Below are 24,828 nucleotides of genomic sequence, written 5' to 3'. Positions count from 1 at the left end.
CTAAGCACATATATCTGTAGTGTTTTCTTATCACCAAAGCCTTAAGTGCCGGTTCACACGTCCGCGTTTTCGGAGATTGCATGTAATTCGGAGCGCACTGCTTCTAATTACATGCGATCTGATGTGCGGATGCGAGTTCAGCCATACACTTTGTATGGCTGAATTTGCACTGTATCCGCACCAAACATGCACATGAGGCTTTTTTTGAGCCACAGTAGAATCGGATCGCACAGTGGTTCACACTTGTGCGATCGGATTCTGTGCGTACTTGCAGATCGCACTGCGATATGCGATCGCAACTGGGGGTTTCGTTAAATTTTAATTGACACCCCCTGTGTATCGCATATGGCAGTGTGAACTGCCAGATGTGCGGTTGCGATGCGGGAACACGCTGCATATTCGCAGCGTTCCCACATCGCAGAAGTGTGAACCGACAGAAGTCCTGTGTCTTTCAGCTGTTTCGTTGTTTTGTTATCAGCATGTTATCTGACAAGTTCTCTGTCAACCAAGATAAAACCAGCCTGAAATTTGTGTCGTGGGAGGTTGCTATAAATAGATTAGCAGAGAGCTTGTCTTGCCACAGCACAGCTCTGCAAGTCTCTGCCTACTTGGAGGGAGGGTGTATGCCTTTCCTTGAATTAGCTGCCTTGGCTGTATGCCACAAATCCACTCCCAGTGCTGAACAGGAAGAGAAATTTTCTAACACGATATGCACCTTCTAAAGTATATATAAAGCTGAAGACAGCAGGTATGCATGAAAAACTCATGTAGGGAGATTTGTTTCATCTCTATGTATCATCTGAGGCTGTTCACTTCACTGGTTATATGTGAGGGTTTACATCCACTTTAAGCCTTATTCAATTAAAGGTGTATTTGTCTATTTTAATGGTTTCATGCTCATCCATTCTTTAAAGTGTATTTTTTTTTTATGTGTTGCGTTAGGTCAGCCTCTTCATTTTGAATAGCCTCTTAACATGCTTCAGCATACATCTCCACCATTTTTGGCAAAGCAGCATTCAACATCTCTGTTTTGCGGTGCCTTTTAGTGCAGCTACATTTGTGGTTACTGTATATACAGCTGGTAAAATAAGTATTGAACACATCACCATTTTTCTAGGTAAATATATTTCTAAAGGTGCTATTGACATGAAAAGGTTCACCACATGTCAGTAATAACATGTAATCCATACAAAACAAATACGTTCAGAAATTAAATTATGCGTATTAAAATGGAATGACACAGGGAAAAAGTAGTGTACACGCTAACTGAAATTTATTTAATACTTCGTACAAAATCCTTTGTTGGTAATGACAGCTTCAAGATGCCTCCTGTATGGAGAAACCAGTTGCATACATTGCTCAGGTGTGGTTTTGGCCCATTCTTCCACGTAAACAGTTTTCAACTCTTGAAGGTTCCATGGGCTTCTTCTACGAACTCTGTTCTTTCCATAGAAATATTGGATTCAAGTCAGGGGATTGGCTGGGCCATTCTAGCAGCTTTATTTTCTTTCTTTAAAACCAATTGAGAGTTTCCTTGCCTTTGTGTTTGGGATTATTGTCATTGGCTGAAATGTCCACCCTAGTTTCATCTTCATCATCCTGGTAGATGGCAGCAGATTTTTATCAAGAATGTCTTGGTACATTTTTCTAATCATTCTTTCTTCAATGATAAGAAGTTTGCCTGAAAAACAGCCCCACACCGTGATGTTCCCACCTCCAAACTTCACTGTTGTTATGGTGTTTTTGGGGTGATGTTCAGTGCCATTTATCCACCAAACACGGTGTGTATTATGGCATCCAAAGAGTTCAATTTTGGTCTCATCTGACCAGACTATATTCTCCCATTATTTCACAGGCTTGCCAAAATGTTGTGCAGCAAACTTTAAACAAGCTTCAGCATGCTTTTTCTTCAGCAATGGAGTCTTGCCTGGTGAGCGTACATACAGGCCATAGCAGTTGAGTGCATTACTTATTGTTTTCTTTGAAACAATCATCCCTGTAATTCCATAACATGTGGTGAACATTTCATGTCAATAGCACCTTTAGAAATATATTTACCTAGATGGGGGTGACGCGTTCAATACTTATTTTACCCGCTGTATATTCATTGGGATGCCTTTCAGAAATAATTTCACTGTACCAAAAAATGCATACGCCTGTGCATTAACATGTGTGAATGGGCAAGTGTGAACGCCCCCCTTCAAACTTTACTATAGCACCTGGAAGACCAACTCACTAAGCATAATAGAATTTTTTTCTAAATTGTTATATACACTGCCTGGCAAAAAAAAAAAAGGTTGCCACTTGGAATTAACTAAGCAACTAACTAAACTAAGCATGCAGTAACTATCCTATTGGATAGTTACTTCATGTGCCCAAAGAATTAAGTCAGCGACTCCCTAAATATACTGAATGACCAGGTTATTCCATCAATGGATTTTATCTTCCCTGATGGCACGGGCATATTCCAAGATGACAAAGCCAGGATTAATCGGGCTCAAATTGTGAAAGAGTGGTTAAGAGAGCATGAGACATCATTTTCACACATGGATTGGCCACCAGAGATTCCAGAACGTAACCCCATTGAGAATCTTTGGGATGTATTGGAGAAGGCTTTGCGCAGTGGTCCGACTCTCCCATCATCAATACAAGATCTTGGTGAAAAATGAATGCAACGCTGGACAGAAATAAATCTTGTGACATTGCAGAAGCTTATTGAAACAATGCCACAGCGAATGCGTGCCGTAATCAAAGCCAACAAAATATTAGAATGTTTTTGGTGGCGACTTTTTTTTTGCCCAGGCAGTGTATGTACTCTTTTTATATTTGGAAGACTATTTACCATCTTATGTCTACCAATTCTGCTGTCACCTGGCAACCTTTGTGTTACTGAAAGATTTTGGCAAGATTCTGTGCTGCTCTCGTGTAATTCGATCATCTGAACTTTGCAGTGAGGGGAAAGAACTTACTACACATTTCATGAATATTCAGGAGCAATCAACTGATGAAAACAGGAAGCCTGGCATTCTCAATTCTCTGCACAAATGTCTATAATATTAATAGTGACAAAAGGCATATCATTTGGGAATCATATAGATTATTCAAGCAGCCTGGAACTGCATGCCACAAACATTACTAGCCAAAAGCAAAATTGTACTTGTTATTATTAACTACAGTAAGGAAAAAGTGAGAGGATGGTCAAACAAATGGTTTGCATTACAAAAAAAATCGCTTATTAAATTTGTTTTAAATTGTCTCACATTTGTGAAGCTTTCCATGCTTAATCTGCTTGGATCACCCAACACTGTTGCAACAGCTCCATGATAATTTGCCCTCCAACTGAAAGAGATATTAAGCATAACAGTGGTGTTTGCTATGACTGCATATTTGACCCTATCCATTTTATATCTAAACATGTGGCAGCCCTAGACATCAAAGGCCACCCATGCACAGACTGATTATCACCTAAAATGGACTTTACTAGCTGATGAGTAGTCTATATATGGGCAAACCTCTGGTCAGGCTATAGACAGTCAAATAATTACAAATTCCTAACATAGAGTACATACAGTTTAAAACAAGTAGCAGAGCAAGTAGTGATTTATCCTCAGAATTTGCAGTGGGAAGGCTGACGTTCTTTAAGTCATACTCTTAGCAGCTCAGTTCACCCTGCCTTTCTCTCCAAGTAGAGACTCAGTAGCCTTCTAGCCTTATAACCTCTGATGTAACTCTATGCTTACAGGAGCTCTTGAAGGGGGGAGAAAGATGATCTGAGCTAAAAAGACTTAAAGGACTTCAGTGTTTCTGCTGTAAATGTTGAGGATGAATTACTCCACTGTTTCTGCAGCTGCAAATATTAGTGAGGGCTTCTTTAAGAGGTAATTTACTGCTTGTAAAGAATATATAAATATTTGATTGTCCTAACCTACCATAGGTTCACTTTAAGTGCAGTTTTTAGACAGTTTCTGGGTTTATTAATAAATAGAGCAGTGAGCGCGGTGCTATTTATTATGGGCAGTTACCCTGCAAATCAAAATTCACTCTGCTGTCAAGTCAAGTGAATTCTGAGTGCTTGCTTTAATTTAAAGCACCTAAACGTTAGCTTGTTGCACCGTGTGTTGTTTATTGGATAAGGTTGCTTGAACCATTCTAAATATTTTACTTTCTCTGTACTGGAAATTTTCCTGATATGGATGTGTTAAATACTTTTCTGTAAGTCATATGTGGAAATAACACAACAATTCTATGTAAAAGAAAGTAAGGGGGGATGTCATAATGAGGTGCAATTCATATGAAAAACACAAGGCAAAAAAATGCCTTCGATTTTTCTGTTCAAGATATCAGTTTTCCCATTCTGGGACTGTGTGATAGAATGCTGTTATTTCTTAGCTAGTGGAAAAGTTTGAACCAAAAAGGAATAATTAAAATCCACCATCATGGACAGGCACAGGTACGTCAATCTGTAGATCTGACAAGCTCAGTGAACTTCTTACACACCTGCTCATCTAAAAATGTCAGTTTGTCTAAGTAAGTGCATTTAGATTTTTCTATTCTGTGGAGTATAAGGTTAATTAATTACAGAACTCACCACAGTCTGGAAATATCTTTGGATTTTAGTTGCATCTAAACTTGGGATGAAATTGGCCAAAAATATTAGATTCTTGCAATTTTTGAATCAGTTTACCTTTTATATGTACTCATGAATTTAGGAAAGGAAACTGAATGAAATAATTTTTATACAATTTAGGTTTTTATGGAAGAACATTTATAGAGAAAGGGAATTTACAAATCATGGTCAATGGATTTATTCTATTTTTTAAACAGAATACAGCACAATCCATAGTCCATCAACGCCTATTAAAGATTCAGATTCTGATCGATTGCGGCGTGGGTCAGATGGAAAATCACGGGGAAGAGGAAGGAGAAACAATAACCCCTCCCCACCTCCAGACTCTGACCTTGAGGTATGTCATGCTGTAACCTGAATCCAATACAAATAAGTATTTTCCCTACAGATTTAACAAATGCTGTTCGTTTTAGACTTTCTATAGAGAGTTTCAATTATTAGTATTTTGTTAAAGCTGTTTTTTTCCTTTGTGCTTTGCATTAGCATAAAAAATATATTGAAAACATTTTACTATTCTGGAAAGACCAATTGTCCTGCAATTACATATTATCATGAAACCTGGTTTTGTAAAAAAGAAAAAATTATTTATTTATGTATTACCTCGTCACTAAACAGAAAAAAACTTGTGCTTAAAATCAGGAATAATAATAGTTGCTTTATTCTTAATATTTTTATGTGCTATTCTAAATTGGCAGAGAGTCTTCATTTGGGACTTGGATGAAACCATCATCGTTTTTCATTCTTTATTGACAGGATCTTATGCAAACAGATATGGAAGGGTGAGTATTAGCAATGTGGATTTATAAAAAGATAAATACAGTTGAAAATTTTGGAGACATTGTGGAATTTGATATTTTTCTTTAAGCCCTCATGCATATGATTTTATTGGGAACCTGTACAGCAGAAAGGGGGAGGGGGGTAGTGGCTGAATTGTCATTCCTGAGTACTTTCCAAGAATCCTAGGTTCTTGGAAGTCAGAACTCTTGATGTGCATGCCTATTCCAGGTTAGTGGCTGTGAAAATTTAAAAATGTTTGCATTAGCATGACAACAAGGTAAAAAGCATTTTTGGAAAAAGGTAATCAACCATTCAGGTTTTTTAAAAATTATTTTATTATTACTTATTATTTATGCTGTTCTTTAAGGTAAAAAAAACATTCAATGTGCTATACATGCAACCAGGGCTGGTGTTGGGGGGGGGGGGGAGTAAATCTAGCAATTGCCCATTGTCCAGGGCTCCCTATCCTCAATCTCCCATGAACATGAAAAGCTGCTCCATTACATATTCTCCAGCATGACCCACTCCATAGTGTTTCAATTACCCCACTTCTTAACTTCTGTTAGTGAACACTAGCAAGAAGTCTGTTTAACTTTTTAGAGAAAAGGGAAGAAATATATATGGAAGCAGTGCATTCTATGTCTTATGGTCTGTGAACGCATGCAGTATTTCAGCCGAAGAAGGGGCCCAGTTAAACCCAGAGCCCGGATTTGTTTAAAACCAGCCCTGCATACAACTTTGAATAATTTCTTATGACTAAATACAGTACAGACAATGTTGGAACAGTCCTTTGTCTATACCAGCCAGTCCACTACTGTGGATTTCACTGACATGGTATTTACAAATGGGCTCACAAAAGAACGTTGTAGGTAAAGGTAATGGTTGGTTCATGTTAATATGTGTTAATATATCTAACTGCTTGTTGCTGCTCGACATGTATAAATTAGTCTTATTGGAAAGTCAATATTTATGCATCCTCCGTTTTATGTCCACCAGCTATGAGAGGTCCTAGCATTTCATGGATATATTGTGCTCAGCCTGTAATTTCCTTTTGCTGTGACATGTTATGTTTTGCTATTGCCTACTTCAGGTTCCATCAGGCTGACAGTTTCTCTATATATGTTAGGATCTATACAATAAATAAACTTACTTTAGCTGCTGCTACTTCATTATCCCATGAGTTGACACAATTTATAGCCAAGGCTGATATGAATCAGAAACAAACCATTAGCCTGACATGGTAATTATTAGCAAGGTTAGTTAGGTAATAGATTTATAATAGTTAAAGATAGTGCTACATTTATTAAAACTGCTGTAAAAGAAGAGAGCACATGTTAATAGTTTCCAGTGCCGACTTCCACCTCACTAGCAATAGTGGAGTCATTGACAATTGAGAGTAAAAAAAACAAAATTTTTAATATATTCCTAGGTATTTGTTTTACTGGAATAAGTCAATATTCTACACTTTCTGCATCTTCACATCTGTTGTCAGGACATTATTTTACTACTAGGGATGGCAATAATTAAGCCTTCTTCATTTTGTAGACTTTTTTTCTCAGGTGCCTTTGTGGTTGCCAACGCAAAAGGTTATAGGAATTGTAGCTAGCTCTATACATGCTTTTCTTTCACACATAAGTGTGCTATGCTCATAAAACAATGTGACTTTTCGTTATTCGTTTTCACTAGAATAATTGTAGATCATTTTGCAAAAAAAAAAGAAGAAAAGTTGCTTTTTTCCTCCACACATAAGGCATGTTGCTTTGTAAGCTTGGACCTCTTTGAATATATATGAAGAACACAGAATCTGGTGCAATTGTGCAAAGTGACCACTCACCTTCTAACTTCAGCTTTTTCAATTAGGATTTGACAATAAAACCTATAAACTGACTGGTTGCTATGCATAGTTGCACCAGATTCCGTGTACACAGTTTTATGAAATCTCCCCCATTGTATACAAGTAAAGCCTTTCATATCTGAAAATTTTGTACCCGCGGGCAGAGGTTTTGCCTTTTTCAATGGCAGTAGCTTGGCTTTCAAACCAGGATGTTTATTATACAGGATTTAGTAATGTTATTTCTTTGTATGAGATCTTCTTCTTAGACCAAGACTGTTAGTACTGTGACTATGTTAATAAAATAATTTGTAAACTGTGTTGCCAACCATCAGTAAATGAATAGACAGTTTGTAAAAATCTTTTTTTTTACACCTGTTCATGAAGTTTCCATTATGGATATAACATGTCAGTAAAAATACTGGGCCAGGAGATGGGTGGCTAAAATGGTCCATCCATCTTACACAAGCCCAGATGTTTTTTTCTGCTGTTGCTAAAGTGCCACCTCCCGCCCATTGCCAAAGTGCCTCCTCCTACCCACCACTAAAGTGCAACCTCCTACCTGCTGCTGACACTGCCAGTTCTAGTAGTTGGTTGCTAGGACCGCCCAGCATCCTAACAGCCAACCACATGCTTGCTCTGCCGCAAGGAGGAAGATGAAACTTCCTCTTCCAGAGTCTAGAGTCCAGGAATGCTGCCAATGCCCTACCTACAATTTTCACATGTAGCTGAGGAAGGCTGCACAAACAGCCTAAGTCCGCCCTTAGAACTTTATAGACTTACCAGCCCTCAGTACTCTATGGGCCACCCTCAAAACCCTAAAGCCTGCTTGGACCAGCCCACAGTGCACTACTATAGCCAACAAGGAGATGTAAGAGGAAAATGGAATGCAACTGAGGACCCTAAGGTAAGGGGGGAGTGAGGAGGAATCTGGTGTAAAAGGGAACTCTGATGTAAGGGAGTCTCTGGTCATCAGTGCCCCCCTTACATCATAGATCTCACTTAAATCAGGGTTTCCAGAGCCCCCCTTCATCAGAGTCCACAGAATTCCCTCTTTACAGTGTAAGGGGAATCTCTGCAGATTATGATGTAAGGGCTCATTCAGACAAGCAGTGAATCCTATTTCCCGCTCAGACGGCTGTCAGCTGCGTGCCCGTCCACCTCGGAGTTGCGTGCAGGCAGCCCATAGATGTGGATGCAGACACAGTGGCTGCTGACAAAAAGGGTGCATTAGGATCTGTGCAACCACTCCTGCCTTCATGTCTAAAGTTGACATACAGTTGTGTGTGTGTGCAGCTGCAACATCTGCTCTCACTTCTATAGGCTACCTGCATACAGCTCTAAGGTGAGTGGACATGCAGCAGATTAGCATGGCCTGAATAAGCCCTAAAGGGCAACTCTGCTGACTGTCATAAAGGGGGGACTCTGAAAACACTGATTGTAAGAAGGAAATCCTGGGGACCTTGATTGAAAGGAGAGCTCTGTGGACACTGATGTAAGGGACAATTCTAAGGACTCTAAAAGAAAAGGGGGCTCTGGTGTAAAGCGGGAACTCTGTGGACTCTGATGTAAGAGGGAACACAAGGAAATCTGATGCAAAGGGGAACTCTGGGGACACTGATGTAAGGAGGGTATCTGGGTACACTAATATATAGGGCAGTGATTTGGAGTTTGATGTAAAGGGAGACACTGACATTAGGAGGTACTCTGCAGACGCTAATGTAAGGAGGGACTCTGGGAACCCTGGTGTAGGTGGGGAATCTGGGGACTTTGATGTGAACAGAGGGTTCATCCTGACCCCTGAACTCTATACATTATGTTGTACATTTCATAGTGCTGACCAAAGTGTTAATTGTCCCAACAGTTGCTGGCTTTAATAAAAATCTTCTTTAAGGTTGGCTCAGTTAGACAAAATGATATCTTTTTTGTGTGCATCAAAGCATATGTTATGGAAATCTTTAATTTCTAAAAAATTATGCTTAACGTTTATTTGTGTCTGTGAAGCTGTCAGTTGTGGTACAGTATTTAGGAGTATGTTGTGGGTACAAGGACTGTGGTATATGATTGCAGTGTATACAGTGACTAGGCTTAGATTTTTTTTAACAATCCTCCTTTAGACCTCTTTACTTTTAGGCAAAATCTGACCATGCAGTACTGTTTACTGTGATGTGCTACACACGCTGCATAACTTATTTTATCTGTTTTATCCCAGGGTGACCCATGTCTTTTATAATCCTAGTCAAGCTCACATTTTGTCACTCTGTTTTCAGTTTTTAATTGTAAAGCCGGCAGAAACTTGTTATGAGTATTGTTAAGTTTTACATATTGTTTATACTGTTTAAATATTGATTGCCTTTGTTTATAACAGGCATTTTTGTCCTATTTCAGGATGCCAGTAAAAAAATGTGTTTCGTCAGTAAATTTTCTGTGTTTTGTAAATTTAAAAGGCATTGTGGGGGTTGGCAACACCGTCTATGATTAATTGCTAAGAGTAGTTGCTAAGAGTAGTAATTGATGGCTAGAAAATGGAGCAAATGGTTCAGTATAGTTGATGCTACACAGTAGCATAATACCGTGAATAAAAATAGAAACATAAAAGAGTGATGGCAGAAAAAAGATCAAATGTTCTACAGTATGTTTCTATGTTTAATCATAATATTATGCTACTGTGTAATATCAACTATGCAGAGCCATTTGCACCAATTGTTAGCCATCAATTACTATTGATTATTAATTACCTTTCCATTTAAATATGGCTACCTGATGTTCTGTACACAGATGGTATACAGTACACCCCAGAGGCGTAATTAGAACCTTCAGGGCCCCTGTGCAAGAAACCAGCCCTTTCTTTTAAGCCTGGTGCTCTTCCCACTGATCCTGGGGCCCTTTACTCTCGTTGTGGGGCCCTTTACTATGGTCCTGCAGTGGGACCCTTTCACAAGTTCTGCAGTGGGCCACCTTCCTGCCATGTTGGGGCCTCCCCACGGTGGTGGAATGCCAGGGCCCTGTCACAAGTGTGACCTTTGTGATCCTGGAAGTTCACCCACTGGTGTCAGTAGTTTTATTTTTTGGCATTTTAATTGTATTATTTTTTATCATTTTATTTTATTTTTTTACAATGTCACTGACTATGACTCTGTCCATTCAGAAAAGGAAGGAGCTGGTAAATTACATATTTACTGACCCCTTCCTGGTTCTCTATTTTGACACATCCCCTGCAGAAGCCAGCAGGAGAGAAAGCACAGTGGAGGGGCAACACAGTGGGAGGGGACCAGGGGAGCAAACAGGGGCCAAGAGACAGCAGAACACAAGTGAACTGGATAGGAGGTGTGGCGGGGGCAGCATACAGAGGAACCAATCTCCTCCATTTAACTCCTGCAGCTACAGGAGGAAAAAGGAGGACAGTGATTTCTCGACATGCTGCCCAAGCCACCCCTCCTATCCAGGTGTACAGGGGAGCCGCACAGGCCCCCTAAAGCATGGGGCCCGGTTGCAATTGCATTTGCTGCTTATGTGATTGGCTCACCAATTTTCCCAAACGTCTGCACTAGGATACAAGTCAGATTTCTGGCATCCCCTGCAACAAAAATGTCATTTTTGGTGAGATACTCCTAATAGAAACACATCTAAAGAGATGCAGGCCCAGCAGCTTTCCTCATTAGTGCTCTGCAGTTGCCACAGCTAAATGATAATTATGAATCCACTCCCATTAGAACCACTCAGCACAGAGGTGCAAAGAAACAAACTAATTTCTTCAGAATAACAAAAGGTAGGAATCTGCAACAAAGTTTGGTAAAATCCTTGCAATGTACAGAGATCACCCAGAGTGGAACGTTTTTCTCTCAACAAAAGTGGAATTACGCTTTAAGTCTTCTTTGAGCCAAAACTAAGTCACAAAAGTGTTCATACCAGATTTGAAAATTAGGTGTGTCCAGAATTGACTATTTTTCTGTGGTTGTAAATATCTCATAAATGCTGGCAACACTTCTTTGGTGATGGATGCATGGGGCAGCAATCAGCCTCCATGCATGTCTCATGACAGATTCCTTTTATGTAAGTCTTATACAAAGAATGACATTTAATTTAGTAAATCAAGGCTTCACTGCAGTAGCTCAGGTTTTTATGAAAAAGAAAAAAATTACTCAACATGGGAATCGCAGACTTCTTCCTCCTATTGCTTATCCTGAGGTTGAGAAGTTGATATCGCTGTCACACATCCATCTTAAAGGAGAGGAACAAATATGCTCTTTCATGTTGCTAAATAAATTGGTTCACTGGGTTAAGTTTTAGTTGTGAAATATTTCGTTATGAAATACATACTGAAATACATACTTGTTTTTAATGTTAGATTAGTTATCGCTGCTTTGAAACTGTAGTAAACCTAATACCAAGAATGAAGAGTGTGTGATTGTATGTGTGTATGTATGGGGGCACTAGGGATATGGCCTAGGAGGCAAGGGGGTGGTAGCCTGAAAATGTTTATGAACCACTGGTCTAAACCAAACCATCTGCTGCTCCAGTGATCCCTCTTTGTGGTCCTCCAACTACTCCTTCTTGTTCTGCCACACCAATGAAATTCCAGGCTATAGGGGTAAAGGGGAAATAAATTCCTAGATGAACGGGCATATAGTACTAGTTACTTCAAGTGCTCTTTTAGCACAGGTCAGTGCAAAAAAGAGCTTTGATAGTAAATTAGCATCAAGGCAATTTTCAGCAATGGCAGCAAATACTACACTATAGACCGGCCTTAAATAAAACATAAAGCTCTGGCATATTTGACTATGTCCCCTTTCTGCATTCCTAGGGTTTATCAGCTGATATAAGTTATAAAGGTGAGTTTTATCACTTTTGGCGACTTGGGGGAGCGATTTCAATAGACATCTGTGCATGAGCCCACACAGATGTCTGTCAAATCGCCCCTGAAGTCGGACTGAAAATGCCGATTTGAAGTTGTGCAAGTTCAGCTGAACTCGCACAATTTCAAACCCGCCCTCAGTGTGAACCTAGGCTTAAAAGGATAAATTTTTCATGGATTTTTGCTCTGCATTTTTAACAAAAAATGGATATCAAAAAGTGAAAGGGCCCTGAAACTCATGACTGCACAGACAGAAATACAAATCCTTTGGCAGGTAAAACAATGGCTAATTTGTATTTTAACTGTGTGCTTAGCTGTTTGCCTGGACTTCCCCTTTAAGCAAGTCTGAGATCTGTTAGGCATGTACTCTAATACATCTAATGTACATTTTGATGCAATGACCAAATACACTTTGGATACCTCTGTTTTTTAGAGCAGCATAACGAATTGTATCACCATGTTCTTTGTACACATGAATTCTAAATATAAAGCATGTACAATATATTAATATATATATATATATATATATATATATATATATATATATATATATTTATATTTATATATATATATATATATATATATATATATATATATATATATATATATATATATATATATATATATTGTTTAACAGAGATTCCCATTTTCTAGACGTAAATGAAATCACTTATAGAGTGTAACTATTTGTGGTGCACATAAACGTCATGAGGTCTATGCAAAACAGCTGTTCCTTTTAATTACATTGTTGGTATAAATAAAGTTGCATTTCTCTTTCCGGCACATTTAATTCCAGATGCATGTAATTTGAACTTTGACCCTCTAGCAGGCATTTTAGTCATAGAATTAAATAAGAAATGACATCACAGATTGTTGTATCAGATATAAAAAGCCATTATTTAGGTTGTACTAAGACCCATCACAGTCTATATATACCTTGGGAAATTAAAGTAGAACTAAAGTCTCTATATTTACCTGTCCACTGGTCCTGCGGCAACACCGGTATCTTCCTTTGCCGGTGTTCGGGGTTCTTCACTGGCCGGTGGGGGGAGGCTGTCATCCTGGCACTGTAAGCTAATCTTCGCATTTGTGCAGCTTCCTTTACAGTGACGGAGGAGATGGAGAGCATGTAGACGGGCATTTTATTGCAAAAGAGACAGTGCATGTCTCTTTAGCTAAGAAAGCCTGTCTGCACGCAGTCTTTTACAACAGGCTTTTAGTTAAAATTCTGTTGATTAAGCAGAGACCAGCTGAATTTCTATCTGTGTGCCCCCCTCCCCGCTTGACAAAATCAATCAGTAGTTCAACCTCTGTGGAACGGGACTGTTGCAAAGCTTTCATTCAATCAGTCACTGCAGCCAATCAGCTACAGCCCTGATCAATATATTCTGACAGTGGAGGAGTCCTCGCTGTCAGAATACTATAGCACAGCAGGGACGATTCCTCTGTTCACTTGTGTAAATGGGGGAATCCGTTTGTTTTAAAAAAAAAAACATACTTTTACTGCCCCCAATTTGACATCTGATGTGATAATAGGGAAGGGAATGGCCAAATAGTGTTTCCTCTAGGATGGTCCTCTAGGACCATAATAAATTCTTTCAGCCATTGCAAGTATTTGCAAAAATTATTTATTTTTCTTTGAGAGGATAACAACATGTGTTCTCTCCTTCAGATGAGTTGTTAGAGAAAGGCTGACAGGCCCTAGCACCACAGCAATCATATTTGCCCCAATCTGTAATGCCCACAGGGATATCTACTGTACACAACCAGCTAAGACTTTTTGTCATGATATATATCTATTTATCTATATATATATATATATACATATCTATATGATATATATATATATATATATATATATATATATATATATATATATATATATATATATATATATATATATATATATATACCTATTTATCTACATCCTGAGGAAGACAAGCTTTGTGCCTCATCGAAACATTGGTTAAACCCGTCATTGTGCTTTTATCTTTCAAGACCCATGAGTGCCGCTCTCTTTTTTGGTTTATATGCGCTGCAGTCTCTGCTGGGCACCCGGGCCAACTTTTTATCCCTGATTTGTGTGGAGTGGCAGCCATTGGATTATACATATTTATAGATGTTTATGTATATATATATGTATATATATATATATATATATATATATATATATATATATATATATAGATAGATAGATATACATATACCAATATTTATCTATATATATATATTTATATAGATATAGATATATCTATATATATATAGATATATCTATATATATATATATAGATAGATGGATCTTTTTCGAGAAAAAAAACAGGTCAATTTTAAATTTGTCTACTGGTGTTTGTGCGGTAAGTTCAGAAAGAACCCAAGAGAACTTAAGAAAGATTGTCAGCTTTGAACCTGAAATAGTCTGTTCTAATAGGCAGGGCTTACACATTTAAGAGTTTACATAATTAAAGACAGGGTGGCTTAAATAAAGACTTCAGTTTTGATGTTGGAGTTGATTTGTAATGGGCAATGTCTGCACATTTCAGACAGGACATGACTCTATATTCTTTCTTTGTGAACAATTGCCTGGGGCCGTGGAATGAACAGGACAAAAGGTCAATTAGCCTGGCTATAATAATGTGTGCTTTTACTGAAAGGAGGGCGGAGATGGAAGGTGATTCTCTTCTTATCTCATTAGACAGTACTTATTTTACCTAATGCTTCTGCAATCTTCACATTAGAGGTAATTGCTACTGCTGTGCAGCGGCACTAGATGGAAGATATCAATTTTTAGGCTTTAGCTGTGTTTGTAGCTGCCTGTAGTGTTTGTAGCTGCCTGGCTGGGTCACATTGCACAGTAGGCATGGGATTGCTGGGGCTGTTTGAACTCAATTTCCAGAATGCAGAGTAGACATATTTAAGGGCCAATAAGTGTTTAATTTTCTAGAAGTCCACTTGTTATTTCTGATATGGTTCCAAATTCCTAAAGATCTACGAATCTTGAAATCTTTAAAGCTCCTGTTAGGCCAGCCATACATGGATGGAAATTTTGCTGGTTCAGCAGGGACTGACCGAATTTCGATCTATGAATGGGCAGGCGGGTTATTATTATAAAGGATTTATATAGTGCCAACAGCACTTTACAATATAAAGGGAGACAATACAGTAACAATACAATATAATATAAGAGGGTTAGAAGGACCCTGCTCCTGCGAGCTTATAATCTAATTGATTGTACACAAGTCGATCTATTGATTTATTCTGATGATTTAATCCTCAGTAGGCTGGGACCCTAGAAGTGTGGTGCCAAAAGTACCCAAATAAAAGTTTAGATTTGTGATAGTCCTTCGCCTGTGAAGTTTGAAGGACACTTAAGCCCCGGAGGATTTGGCTGCTCAAAGACCAGGGCCTATTTTGTGATTCGGCACTGCGTGACTTTAACGGACAATTGCGCGGTCATGCGATGCTGTGCCCAAATTAAATTGATGTCCTTTTTTTCCCACAAGCAGAGCTTTCTTTTGGTGGTATTTGATCACCTGTGCGATTTTTACTTTTTGCGCTATAAACAAAAAAAGAGCAACAATTTGGAAAAAATAACAATATTTTTCAAATTTTTTTATATGAAATTCCCCCCAAAAAATGTAAAAATCAAAATTTTTTAACATTTTAGCCCAATTTGTTTTTTGCTACATATTTTTGGTGAAAAAAATCGCAATAAGCGTATTTTGATTGGTTGCGCAAAAGTTATTGTGTTTACTAACTACGGGAAAGATTTATGTCATTTTTATTGTTTTTTTTTTAACTAGCTCTCCAGCCGGAGATCGCGAGTGGCCGGCAGACATCGGAGCCGCCAGCCACTCCCGCGGGGATGTTATTGAATGAGCGGGGGCGGGAGCCCGCCTCCGGCGGCACGCGCTCGCCCCCTAGAGGCTTGTGGGCGAGCGACGTAGCCCTACGTCGTTTTGCCCAGTAGGGGCTGACTGCCCCAGTAAATAGTAGTGCGGCGGTCGGCAAGTGCTTAATTTGCCAAAGCACTGTGTATTAGAACCAATTTCCATTTTTCACCCTTTTTGCATGATATGAATGTACAATATGTACAGTGCTGTGTAAATTGTCAGCGCTATATAATACCTTTAAAAAATAAATCATAAATAAATATTAGTGCCACTAATACCCTGTAGTCACTCCCTGTATAAATGCATGCACTTCAGCAATAACTGCAAAGCATTTCTCAGAGCAGGTTTCTGGTTGGGGACAACAGACCTGCACAATCTTTGTTAAAATGGACACTTGTAGTCTCGATTGAAAGCTCATGTGGCAGGGTGACAAGGCAGGAACGCATTTGGGAGATAGGAACAGACCATTGTCACTCTTTAACAGGAAGTGTAAAAAAGACCTTCATGGAAGGATTATCGGGTATTATTAAAATGAAAACTGCCGATTTAAAAATATTGAAAATGACAGTTAATATTAGGCACACTCAACAAATGCCTGTCATGGTGTAACATTCTTTTGACAATGGAAACTTCTACTTTTTGAAGACAGGCATAATTGTCAGCTGGTGCAGTTAGTGGTAAGTTTTAATAAATAAGGATCTGAACTCAGTCCTCCAAGAATCATGGACAGAGTAGGGATTGTCATCTATTCCATACAAGTTGCAGTGCCACTGCATAAACATTCTTCAGGTTATAGGTACACTGTGAGGCAAACAATAAAAAAAAAGCAAAAAATAACACAAAAAATAGCCAACTTGACTTTCCTGACTTTCTAAATTTGATCCTGCATCAAGATTAGTTGTTTCCAGACCTTTTGAGAACATTGATAAGGCATACCAGGGATAAGATATAGCTTAGTCTGGCCATACAGAGAGCAACCACGATTCCCCCATTAACACAGACAGTGCTGACAGGAGAATCAGCCACTAGCGGTAAGAGCAAGACTATCCGGCAGGCTTGTTGTACCAAGTTGGTCAATCAATCAACTTGGTGCATTCAGCCTGCCCATTAACAGTTCGAATCTCGGCTGCTTCCTGTTGAACTGGACGAGATTCGAACCGTGAATGGCTGGCCTTAGGATTGATAGCTGAAACATGTTAGAGTTTTTATTAGTGTACAATATCATGGATTGTTTATGAATAAGCATTGCAAGTTTACAATTGGATTCCAGCATTTACTATACCAGTGATAGGCCCATTTAACAGTATGGTGGAGGAGCCTCAAAGCAGCTAGCCTCTTCTTTTTCCTCAGAGGCCCCTAGGAGTAGGCAGTATAGGGCTTTTGTTAAAGCACTCCTTTTCTTTTACATAAGAAACTTGACATGTATATAAAAAATATTTTTTTAAATACATCTATTATCTTCTTAAATATAACTTGCCATTCAGCTGTTGCAGTTTCTTTTCTGAACACTATTTGAAGCTACTGTGTTTTAGATTTAAAGTACATTTTTTTATTTTATTTTTTGCATTGTTTAAAGCTTAGTGCTTGTATTTTATTTTTTTTTAAACACATCACTTAATGTTTTTTGGTTGTTTGCATTTGTTTATTTTCTTTTATCTATACACTTTCATTTTGATGAATTCCAATTACCATTTTTTTTGGTTTGTTTAGATAATGGAAAAAAAAGTAGCCAATAATTTTATGCTTTATGTTGTTTTCTTCTACCCATGAAGGCTTATGCTATGTTGTGTTTATGATTTCTATTGTATGAAATCTGAGCTTTCCTAACTTTTCCACCTCTCATACTGATGCATGAAGCCAGCTGCTGTTAGTTGGGTCTTGGACGGTGGAAATATGCTGACACCCCATCTGCAGCATTGATAGCTTGAGACAGGTGGACAAACATTACGAGTATATATATATATATATATATATATATATATATATATATATACAGTATATATATATATATATATATATATATATATATATTTTTTTTTTATATTTGTATGTCTATATATATATATATATATATATATATATATATATATATATATATATAGACATATATACTGTATATAGCCATTTTCCTTAGTGTATTCCTTTTTGATGTTTTGAGCACAAGGCTTTTAATATTACAGCAATATATTTTATTAATAATACAAACTGCATTTCTTTAAAGGCTAAAATACAATCTGTGACTATCATAAAATCCCCAGAGTTGAGAAAGGGGTTTGCCAAAACTGTGATAACAGTAATAAAGTGATAGTTTTTTGCTGGCCATTGTGTGTCAATTAGCTTAGTTCTGTTAAATGTATTCTTGGCAACTTGCACTTTAAAAAGGAATCAGTGATTGCTAAAACTAAACATGGACATTCTATACTTCTATACAAATTACATCCAGACTCAACTTTGTCTACAGCTAGCTATGCTGTTTAAGCAGATTGCTTGACCTGGATTACTGAAGATTTACAAAATAGAACAATCAGTGGTTTAGAAATAAAGGTCAAATTGGGCACAAGTGGTGCATTAAAATAAGGGCAATTTGGGCTAGTAGTCTAGGACTCAAAGGAGGCCAACTTCTGTTGGCTAAAATCACCTGTAGAAATATGCTATACAAAAAATAAGGGTGCAATTAAACGTTTAGAGCATAATCCAGCAAACAAGGGAAAAACCCTGTTAATTTTTTACATTCGTATAGGTATATCTGGAATAATAATAAATAAATCATTGGGAAGTAAATATATAAAATATAAACATTTCATACCGTGTGTTGACAGGGCAAATGTGAACTGGATCATTGGCTCTTTTTCCTTAATCAGGGAGTCCATGACCAAAACCCACCTTACCTGTCAGATTTGAAATTCTGTTCAGCTAAAATGTGGTCCAGATACCCTACCAGACAGCATAGTCCAGAATACACCCCTACCTCCAGATTGGACAATCATGGAGTAGCAAAACACAGATGTAGGCATCTATTTGCTCTCCTCTCCTTGTGCTTCTCTCTCTCCTAGTCTAAGTGTTGCTTTACAGTAAACTGATATAACAATGTATTCATGTACTTAAAGCGACATTAAACCCAAAGCAAACTTTTTTCTATCGCAGTTTACTAGTTCTTAGTCCCTAGTTCTTTTTAAGTGCCGGTTCACATGCGGGTTCCCGCATTGTATTTAAATTACAGGCAGTTCACACTCCCAAATGCGAAAGCCTGGGGGTGTCAATACAAAGTTAACGACACCCCCAGATCATTTCGCATATCGCAGTGCGAACTGTCAGTTCAGACATGAATTGGATCACCATGCGATCCGATTCTCCTGCGGACCCAAAAAAGGGTCCTGTGTGTGTTGTGTTCGAATGCAATGCAAATTCAGCCATACAATCTGTATGGCTGAATTTGCATCACACAGGCATCGCATGTGATTTTCATAGCAGTGCGCTCCGAATCACTTGCGATGTCTATCATCGTACTAATGTGAACCAGGACTTAAGGCTTTCTTTCCTTTTTATTGTCTGGGGATTCTGCCAGTAAGTCTGTTGTTTTTCAATAGAGCAAGCTGTCCTGCAGATGTAGCAGACAAAACACTGTCAGGGATGCTTACAACAATCAGCTTTTATTCATTTATGTAAAACCTTTATCCCAAAAGGGACAAAACTGTTGGTGTATCTTCTTAAAAAGTATTATCTGGAGTTCAGCTTCAGTTTGTTAGTCAAATCCATCTAAATGTGCTTGTACATCTAACATTACCCTCCCCCCAGACTGACAATACTGCTGTCCAGAGGTGTCTCTGTTGTTCCTTCCTCCAGAGTGTAGGCACTCTAATAGAAGAGGCGTGTTACTGGCCAGATCACTAGGTAAAAACAGAGGGGGGAAAGCTAAAAAGGAAAAATGTAATGCAGCTGCCACATCTAATGGTTAGTTATCTGCAATATATTAAATTTTTGGTTTTGGGTACTGCTTTATCATCAGTTGCATTTAAAGGATAAGTTCACCTTTCTGAAAAAAATAAAAAATAATAATAAATGCACTTTTTTTATGCAGGTATCAGCAGATCAGGGGTGCAATCTCAGGCTCCTGCAGACTGTCAGTGTATCTGTCTGTTTGTACGTCATACGAGGAGGCAGTTAAACCATGACAGGAAGACTCAAACTACCTACAGTGCTCACTAGCACCCTGGTAGTTCATTGAGAACTACAGACCATCAGCCGCAAAGGCTGTTGGTACTTGTAGTCCATTCATTCACAGGTTTCTGTCAATAAATGATTCGGCTGTATAGGCGGAGCTCCGTACAGCCACATTCTTTTAAATTGTGACAGCTTGACTGGGGAGAAGATACCCAGCCTACTGTCACAATGAGGGGATCGGCGAGAGGCTGCAGGAGTAGGAACATGTTATATGATCCACTTGAAAAAGGGGTGTAACATGTAACATGTTCCCAAAGGTGAATTTATCATTTAAAGCGGAGTTCCGGCCACGAAAAAAAAATTTCAATAAAAATACCCCCGTGACTGTCAGGGCTAGAACATTCCACAATGGATAGCCTCTCTACTGTCCCGGGTCGCACTTACCTGAAAGAAGAAATACTTAACTTTTAAAATTTCTTCTCCAGCGTTGCCATCTCTGGTGTGAGCAGCTGAAGCCAGTTCGAGCCTCTTCTGCGTCCTCTTCCGTGTCCTCTTCTCCCAGAATGCGCCTGCACCGGCCCCGCTCGTCACTTCCGGTGCGGCACCGCATTCCTCCACAGCTTCTGGGCATGCCCAGAAGCTGTTTAGCAGGGAATGCGGCGCCACACCGGAAGTGACGAGCGGGGCCGGTTCCGGCGCATTGATTCCTGGGAGCAATGATGTTCAGCTCCCAGGAATTATTGCAAACCGGAAGTGACGGTGAAGGCCGCGGCCGCCGAGGGAGGAAGTGGAAGAAAGGTGAGTATATTTTTCTACAATAACAAGGTAAGTAAAAAAAAAAATCGTAACTATCCATTTCTTTTTCCGGGGACAAATAGGAAGCGGATGGCCACAAAATCGATTATGTCGATTTTGTGGCCGGAACTCCACTTTAAATTTACCTAAGATTTTCAGTTAGGGAGTTCGGACCCTTTCACATGGGCGCCTTCCATTCAGAACGGCAGGGGATCTTTCAGCTGATCTCCTGCTGATTTGAGCAGAGCAGGGCAGATGACAGGTCTGGGTCTGCAGACCAGACACAGACCGACCCCGCTCTGCTCTTTGGGTGGTCAGGAGTACAGACTCCACTATCCATTTAAAACCAACTGCCTCCAATCTGGTCCACCAAAATGGAAGAGGATGCAGTCTGCCTCCATTTTATTTAGGCATGCCTGATTGGACCCGTAGGTAGGCAGGTGTAAACAGCAAAAGTCTGTGTACACCTGCCGGTCCATTGGAATGCATGAACAGGTCCGCCTAAAATACTAACAAGGGGATCTGATCGGATCGCCACAGGGCCCTTAAACTTCAAATAGACTTTTGAAAAATATAAATTGCAAGTGCAAAATCTGGTGCAGCTGTGCATGGCAGCAATCCAACTTCTAACTTCAGTTTGTTCAATTAGGCATTGACATTAAAACCTTGAAGCTTGATTTATATGCTGAGCTGCACCAGCTTTTGCACTCCCCAAGTTTAGTAAATCAACTCTCATTTATATAATTATAACATAGTTATTGTTTTTTAGCCTATTTTATTGTCATTATTTGCAGTTTCCACTTTTCTCCTGCAGCTGGTAACATTAAAGTGGTTCTAAAGGCAGAAGTTTTTTTTTTTATCCTAATGCATTCTATGCATTAAGATAAAAAACATTCTGTGTGAAGCAGCCCCCCTCAGCCCCCTAATACTTACCTGAGCCCCATCTCGATCCAGTGATGTTGCCCCAGAGACTCGGCTGCTCGGGCTGCTGTCAATCAAAGTCCGTGAACCAATTAGGAGAGAAAGGTGGGGGCCAAGGAGCGGCTCCATCTCTGAATAGACACACAGAGGAGCGGCTTGGCTCAGGTACCCTCATAGCAAGCTGCTTGCTGTGGGAGCACTCGGCAGGAGGGAGGGACCAGGAGCGCTGGCGGGGGACCTGAGGAGAGGAGGATCCGGGCTGCTCTGTGCAAAACCACTGCACAGAGTAGGTAAGTATAGCATGTTTGTTATTTATATACAAAAAAAAAACCAAGACTTTCGTATCACTTTAATTTATTGGTTGCAATTACTTTGAATGACAAATTCTAGAAGTTGTAAAACACTTGCTGATGTGTTAATCTGAGGTCCTCTAACTAATATTTATTACCCCAAGACTTGGATTAACCTTACAAATCGTTATTCTAGGAAACTATCATCTTTTTTTATTCTTAAGAAATAAAGAACAGAAGGCATGTAAATCAAAACTAAAAATGCTGCATATTCACATGCCCTAAGATATGTTTTCCCATGTACAAAAACTTGAGGTATTCTAAACAAATTTGTAGACTTTTGCTTTCTTTCTCAACAACTGCCAAATACATAATCCAACAAATATATGTAACGATCAGTGCATGTGTTCTATGTATAAAAATCATGAAAATGTTATACAAATGAAAACAAGCCAGACATCTGCATTGTATTTAGAAACCACGGCTTTGGACACTGTTTTTTATTTTATTAGCTCAGTAAGGAGCCAGCTGATATGGCAATTTCTGCAGAGAACATAAAGTGTGTTATACGTTAATCTCAAACAAAAGACTTTAAGTCTATGTGGGTGGCCTGCGTCACAGAATCCTGGTGATTCTCTACAGAAATCTTTGATTAACTTGGAATATCACTAACCTGTAAAGTAAATTTGATTAGCAGTGTCAGTTTGAATGCATCCATTCTTCAAATTATCAAGATTTATATTTAATGACAACATTTATTATCTAAGCTTATGAAGAATATACAGTACCACTATTGCTTAAACATCAATGTTTTTGGTTTATTCCTAAACAAAGTACTGGTGAGATAGTGAATGCAGTGTAATTAATTGAATATACAGTATTTAAACAAAAATAGCTCTGAAAAAACAAAGCTCTCGCCAAAGCGAGGAATGATGAGGACTGGAGACCAAAAGGTGGGACTTTATGGGTACCGAATAGAAATTGAATATTCACCAAAGTATATATAAAAATATCAAAACTTTATTAATCATACATGGATAAAATCATCCACTAGAAATAAAGTGGAATGAAAACATTGAAATGTATATAAAACAGACAAAGGAACAATTAAATGGATATATCATATGAAATATTAGCAACAGAGTTGTCAAGACCATAATACACGTATATGTTAGTGGCTACTCCGGTGAGTAATCCGGCTCTAGTCCACAAGCAGGTGCCCAGGGCATTCCACTTTATTTCTACTGGATGATTTTATCCATGTATGATTAATAAAGTTTTGATATTTTTATATATACTTTGGTGAATATTCAATTTCTATTCGGTACCCTTAAAGTCCCACCTTTTGGTCTCCAGCCCTCATCATTCCTCGCTTTGGCGAGAGCTTTGTTTTTTCAGAGCTATTTTTGTTTAAATATATGATATGGGGACATTGGTACCTATTCGTTCAATAGACGGTATTGAGTACTACCCATCTATAGACACACCTTAAATTATATATGAATATACAGTATATTAAACGTGTGTGTATCCATATTTCTCTTTAGCAGTGTTTATTTCGTCGACTAAAATATTTTGGTTGACTAAATTAACACTATTTTAGTCCACTAAATAAAACTAAAACTAAAACAATTCAGATGACTAAAATAGGACTAAAACTAAAATGGCATTTTAGTCATAAGACGGAAATACGACTAAAACTAAAATGACATTTTAGTCAAAAGAGTATGACTATGACTAAAATTAAATTGAATATTGACATAAAAATCAACACTACTCTGTTGCCTATTTCTAAATCAGCAACGCAATTCCATCCAGAACCTGTAATAATAGCACATTAAAGGTTAAACATATATTGCTCTACCGCATAAGCATAAGTAAGGGGCATCTACTAATCTGCTGAAAGAGAGAAACAATTTAAGAAAAAGGCTTTTTTTATATTTTTTCTTAATAATTAATGTTGGTAATATACAGTATTCAGGTAATATGTGCAATGACATTACAGCCAATAGAGTTTACAGTTGTTTGTTTATGAAACTTGGTTTTATTTCTAAAGATATACATCACAATGGCTAAATCTGTGTCTGTAGTGCATGTTCAAACCTTAATACCATAAATAATACCATATTATTAGATTTTTATTCCAGGAGTATATAATTCGTTTGGAAATTCTGGAGAAATGTTTAAATAATGCATTACAATTTACCTAAACCCATACAATTTGTAAGTGGCTAAAATGTATGAGATTTTTGTCGACTAAAATGTACTGGATATTTTAGTTGACTAAAATAGGACTAAAACAATTCAGATGACTAAAATTATAATAGCATTTTAGTCAAAAGACTAAAATACCACTAAAATGAAAATGGCATTTTAGTCAAAAGACTATGACTAAAACTAAGTTGAAATTTGCTGGCAAAATTAACACTGCTCACACACCAAGAGATGTTAAAGTGATGTTAAAGGCTAATTTAAAAAAAAAAAATGTAAACAAAAAAAGATATACTTATCCACTGAGTGCAACGGTATTGCACAGAGTGATCCCTTACCTTTTTTTTTTGGTGGATCCTCGCTGGCACTATCCACACCTTCTTTCTTATGCCCCCTTAGCAAGCCATGGGCTATGGGGAAACCCATGCAGCCATGCTACCGAACCATACCGTGTGCATCCATAGGTACAC

At 38.3% G+C, this 24,828-nt stretch overlaps 1 protein-coding gene across 3 annotated transcripts in view; it reads left to right on the top strand.

Moving 5' to 3' along the window:
• The window catches only part of EYA1 (EYA transcriptional coactivator and phosphatase 1), a 135,791-nt gene that overhangs the window by 55,530 nt on the left and 55,433 nt on the right, over positions 1 to 24,828 (top strand). For all 3 annotated transcript variants that reach the window (XM_082258315.1, XM_082258313.1, XM_082258314.1), the window contains 2 exons: positions 4,825 to 4,964; positions 5,323 to 5,406. In XM_082258315.1, coding sequence (XP_082114441.1) covers positions 4,825 to 4,964; positions 5,323 to 5,406 — 224 coding nt within the window. The remainder of the gene's footprint in view (positions 1 to 4,824; positions 4,965 to 5,322; positions 5,407 to 24,828) is intronic.

This window comes from Pelophylax lessonae (genome assembly GCF_965119305.1).
Source record: "Pelophylax lessonae genome assembly, chromosome: 5".
In the NCBI taxonomy this organism is placed as follows: domain Eukaryota; kingdom Metazoa; phylum Chordata; class Amphibia; order Anura; family Ranidae; genus Pelophylax; species Pelophylax lessonae.
This window is presented reverse-complemented; position numbering and strand designations above follow the sequence as displayed.